General features: G+C 43.3%; 1 protein-coding gene and 2 long non-coding RNA genes across 4 annotated transcripts in view; all 3 read right to left on the minus strand.

The window, feature by feature from the left end:
- LOC126996917 (uncharacterized) overlaps positions 1-2,639 on the minus strand; it is a 3,447-nt gene extending 808 nt beyond the window's left edge. Inside the window, exons 1-2 of one of the 2 annotated variants that reach the window (XR_007751747.1) lie at positions 2,088-2,639; positions 1-1,820 (exon numbers count right to left, since the gene is read on the minus strand). The exon at positions 1-1,820 is cut by the window's left edge and continues 808 nt beyond it. This is a non-coding gene — a long non-coding RNA (uncharacterized LOC126996917). Of the gene's footprint in view, positions 1,821-1,953 lie in introns of both variants that reach the window. The other variant, XR_007751745.1, reaches the window with a different exon arrangement.
- The window catches only part of LOC126996916 (solute carrier family 23 member 1-like), a 26,459-nt gene that overhangs the window by 16,978 nt on the left and 4,481 nt on the right, over positions 1-5,000 (minus strand). Inside the window, exon 2 of the mRNA XM_050857853.1 lies at positions 3,738-4,120. Within this exon, the coding sequence (XP_050713810.1) occupies positions 3,738-4,117 (380 nt within the window). The 5' untranslated portion in view covers positions 4,118-4,120. The remainder of the gene's footprint in view (positions 1-3,737; positions 4,121-5,000) is intronic.
- On the minus strand, positions 2,657-3,601 carry LOC126996918 (uncharacterized). Its single transcript, XR_007751748.1, has 3 exons — positions 3,475-3,601; positions 3,080-3,210; positions 2,657-2,815 (listed from the first exon to the last, which is right to left on the minus strand). It is a non-coding gene; the product is annotated as an uncharacterized LOC126996918 (long non-coding RNA).

A 5,000-nucleotide genomic window follows, 5' to 3' on the forward strand; every position in this document is an offset into this window, starting at 1 on the left:
ATAACACTCGTGGAGGTACACACACACACACACACACACACACACACACACACACACACACACACACACCTCTTCTTCTCACGTAACTGACTGCTCTTTCGGTCACCTCTTCTGATTATTTACAGGAACAGCGAGTAGCGGGCTTTTTTTTATATTTTTTCGTTGTTTTGTGCCCTTGTGCTGTCTCCTTTGCTGTAAATACACACACACACACACACACACGCACACACACACACACGCACACACACACACACCTCTTCTTCTCACGTAATTGACTGTTCTTTCGGTCATCTCTTCTGATTATTTACAGGAACAGCGAGTAGCGGGCTTTTTTTTAATATTTTTTCCTTGTTTTGTGCCCTTGTGCTGTCTCCTTTCCTGTAAACACACACACACACACACACACACACACACACACACACACACACACACATACACACACACACACACGTAGCCTCCTTCCACTCTGATCCTCTTACTTAGATTATAATGCTCCTCCTCGCACAGGCTGATTGAATTAAGCGGATCGTGCTCTGGAGGTACGTGTTTCTATTGTACTTTCCTATATTATCATCCCCGGGAGAACATGAATAAATGAACGCTTGTAAAAGAGAAAAAAAGAAGCGAAAGAAAATGAAATCAGGTAGAATCAAGTTTTGGAAAGTTTCGTTTGGTCGGCGCAACATCTGTGGTCATATGCCGGAGAGAGACAGAAGGGGAAGGAATTATAGAAGGGAACAGACCCCAGGAGACGGGACACAACCCCCGATTAAAAAGCCGCTAAATTTTTCCACTGCGCCCGGGAATCGAACTCGGGCCCTCTTGGTTGTGAGCCGAGTGTGCTAACCACTGCACCACGAAGCCAACGTTGCTAGTTTATCGTACTCAGCGTCTTATATTTACCAACTTCCGACCCCAAAACTGGCTCCTGGTCCCCAATAACGAGATTCATTTATATTTATCTTTAAAATAGTTAATTCCTGATGTTTCTCGGCAATAGTTAGGCGTCAAAAACCGGTAAATACGTGGCTTTGAGTACGATAATTTGGCAACGTTGCACGAAGCCAGCGTTACCAAATTATCGTACTCAGCCACTCAGCACATCTTATTTTCCGGTTTCTGACGTAGAGCTATCGCAAACAGACACCAATGACTAATGATTTTAACGATAACTTTAACTGGAATTTCGTTATCTGTGTGGGCAGGAAAGTTTCGAGCCCTGGAACTGATAATCGTAATGTTTTGAGTACGATAATTTGCCAAGGTTCCTGAGTCTGGCGGATGAATACAGCCGAGTTTGCCTCCCCAAGGACAGCAGGTTGCCCGCGTAAAAAGCTGCGAAAGAACAGTCGGTGTGAAATAAATGAAAAAAATTGTTGAGGGGCTGCGGCAACCTGGTTTACCTATCTGTAGCTTAACCTAACCTGTCTGATGCTGAATGGGGAACTACAAAGCAAAATAAAGAAATAGAAGTTTATATATACCACTCCTCACCGACTTAATGCCAAGGGAAAACTATGACGCAGACCCAAGACATACAAGCATAATCTAACCTAACCTACCTAATACTGAAGGAAGACCTAAGAAACAAAGATTGAGACGCTGCTTAACCTCACCTACCTGTTGCTGAATGGGGAACTACAAAGCAAAATAAAGGAATAGAAGTTTATATATACCACTCCTTACCTACCTAATGCCAAGGGAAAACTATGAAGCAGACCCAAGACATACAAGCATAATCTAACCTAACCTACCTGATGCTGGATGGGGAACTACAAAGCAAAATAAAGAAATAGAAGTTTATATATACCACTCCTTACCTACCTGATGCCAAGGGAAAACTATGGCGCAGACCCAAGACATACAAGCATAATCTAACCTAACCTGTCTGATGCTGAATGGGGAACTACAAAGCAAATTAAGGAATAGAAGTTTATATATACCACTCCTTACCTACCTAATGCCAAGGGAAAACTATGAAGCAGACCCAAGACATACAAGCATAATCTAACCTAACCTGTCTGATGCTGGATGGGGAACTACAAAGCAAAATAAAGGAACAGAAGTTTATATATACCACTCCTTACCTACCTAATGCCAAGGGAAAACTATGGCGCAGACCCAAGACATACAAGCATAATCTAACCTAACCTACCTAATACTGAAGGAAGACCTAAGAAACAAAGAATCACGGATATATCCAAGCCACACCTGACCTATACCTAATCCCAAAGGAGGAACTGTCGTATTTTTAAACATTTCGGCGCCCAAGCAGACACATTAGAAAAGGCTTTCGTATATATAGGCATTTTTGGCATTTCCAGGGGTAGTTTATTGACCCTGGTGGTAGTGTGACCCTTCCTCTGTACCATGAACGTGAAAAAACCCGCATGAAAACCTAACTAACCTCCTTTTTGGCCTTTGGAAATGATGTGAGAGGTGGAAACGTTTAACCATGACATGCAAGCTTATTCACACCAAACCTAACTTACCGAATCCCAAAGGTCGTCTGGGGAATTGTGATCAACCCCGAGACGAATTAACTCCTCTTCGGCCTTTGGAAATTATGTGGAAGGCGGAAGAGTCTTTAAAACTACCAAAACAGCCTATGACACAAGCTTATCCACACCAAACCAAAACTCACTCACCTAATCCCAAAGGTCGTCAGGAGAATAATAATCAACCCGGAGACGAAAATGATGCAGGACACGATTAACTCCTCTTTGGCGTTTGGAAATTGTGCGAGAAGGGGAAGAGTCTAAAAATACCGATATATGACACAAGCTTATCTACACCAAACCAAAACTTCACTCACCTAATCCCAAAGGTCGTCTGGAGAATTGTGATCAACCCGGGGACAAAGATGATGCTGGACACGGTTAATCTCCTCTACTGCCTTTGAAAATATGACACGAGCATATCCACACCAAACCAAAACTTCACTCACCTAATCCCAAATGTCGTCTGGATAATTATGATCAACCCGGAGACAAAGATTATGGTGGAGACGGTTAATCTCCTCTACTGCCTTTGAAAATATGACACGAGCATATCCACACCAACACCAAACCTCACTCACCTAATCCCAAAGGTCGTCTGGATAATTATGATCAACCCGGGGACAAAGATGATGCTGGACACGGTTAATCTCCTCTACTGCCTTTGAAAATATGACACGAGCATATCCACACCAAACCAAAACTCACTCACCTAATCCCAAAGGTCGTCTGGAGAATTGTGATCAACCCGGGGACAAAGATGATGCTGGACACGGTTAATCTCTTCTACTGCCTTTGAAAATATGACACGAGCATATCCACACCAAACCAAAACTTCACTCACCTAATCCCAAAGGTCGTCTGGATAATTATGATCAACCCGAGGACAAAGATGATGCTGGACACGGTTAATCTCTTCTACTGCCTTTGAAAATATGACACGAGCATATCCACACCAAACCAAAACTTCACTCACCTAATCCCAAAGGTCGTCTGGAGAATTGTGATCAACCCGGAGACAAAGATGATGCTGGACACGGTTAATCTCCTCTACTGCCTTTGAAAATATGACACGAGCATATCCACACCAAACCAAAACTCACTCACCTAATCCCAAAGGTCGTCTGGAGAATTGTGATCAACCCGGAGACAAAGATGATGCTGGACACGGTTAATCTCTTCTACTGCCTTTGAAAATATGACACGAGCATATCCACACCAAACCAAAACTTCACTCACCTAATCCCAAAGGTCGTCTGGAGAATTGTGATCAACCCGGAGACAAAGATTATGGTTGAGACAATATCCCCTCGACTGGTATCACTGGGCTCCATACACATATAGGACACTACCAGGAGGGGCGTGGCTATGGTCCCCCCGATGAAAGCCAGATAGTGTTGGAAAGCCAGGAGTATGCAATGGCCCCACGGTGGTGACTCCTCCGTGCTGTAGATGAGCTTGGTATTGGTGGTGTCAAGCGGTGGTGGTGGTGCTTCTGGTGGTGGTGGTGGTGAATCCTGCGTGTCGATGGTGGTGAATTCCATGGTGGTGGTGGTGGTGGTGATGGTGTTGTCAGGTGCGATGGTTTCAGTTCTGGTGTCTGCTCTTGAACGCGCCATGGTCTGTGGGGGAGTGAGAAATGATGGTGAGGTTTAGGATGGTGAAAAATGGTGAAGGATTGTGAGGTTGTAAGAGATAGTGAGGTATGAAAGATAAGATGATGATGTGTTGAGATAGTGAGACCTTAAAGATAATGGTGTGAAAGATAGTGAAATGTGGAAAATAGTGAGATAAAGATGGTGACATGTGGAAGATAGTGAGGCTGTGGGAGATAGTGAGATGTGAGAAATGATACTGAGGTTTAGGATGGTGAAGAATGGGATTGTGAGATTGTTAAGAGATAGTGAGGTTTGAAAGATAAGATGATGATGATGTGTTGAGATAGTGAGACCTTAAAGATATTGGTGTGAAAGATAGTGAGATAAAGATGGTGACATGTGGAAGATTGTGAGGCTGTGGGAGATAGTGAGATGTGAGAAATGATAGTGAGGTTTAGGATGGTGAAGAATGGTGAGATACAGATGGTGAAAAGTGGAGGATTGTGAGATTGTTAAGAGATAGTGAGGTTTGAAAGATAAGATGATGATGATGTGTTGAGATAGTGAGACCTTAACGATAATGGCGTGAAAGATAGTGAGATAAAGATGGTGAGATGTGGAAGATAGTGAGGCTGTGGGAGATAGTGAGATGTGAGAAATGATGGTGAAATGTGGGATGGTGAGGTGTGAAGGATAGTGAGATAAAGATGGTGAGATGTGGAAGATAGTGAGGCTGTGGGAGATAGTGAGGTGTGAGAAATGATAGTGAACTGTGGGATGGTGAGTTGTGACGGATAGTGAGATGGGAAAATAATAATGAAATGCGAAGGATAAAGCAGTGTGAAGGGTAGTGTGATAGTGTGTGAAATATAGTGAGATAGTGTGATAAAACAGTGAGATAAGG

This window comes from Eriocheir sinensis, chromosome 11, assembly GCF_024679095.1.
Source record: "Eriocheir sinensis breed Jianghai 21 chromosome 11, ASM2467909v1, whole genome shotgun sequence".
Lineage (NCBI taxonomy): Eukaryota > Metazoa > Arthropoda > Malacostraca > Decapoda > Varunidae > Eriocheir > Eriocheir sinensis.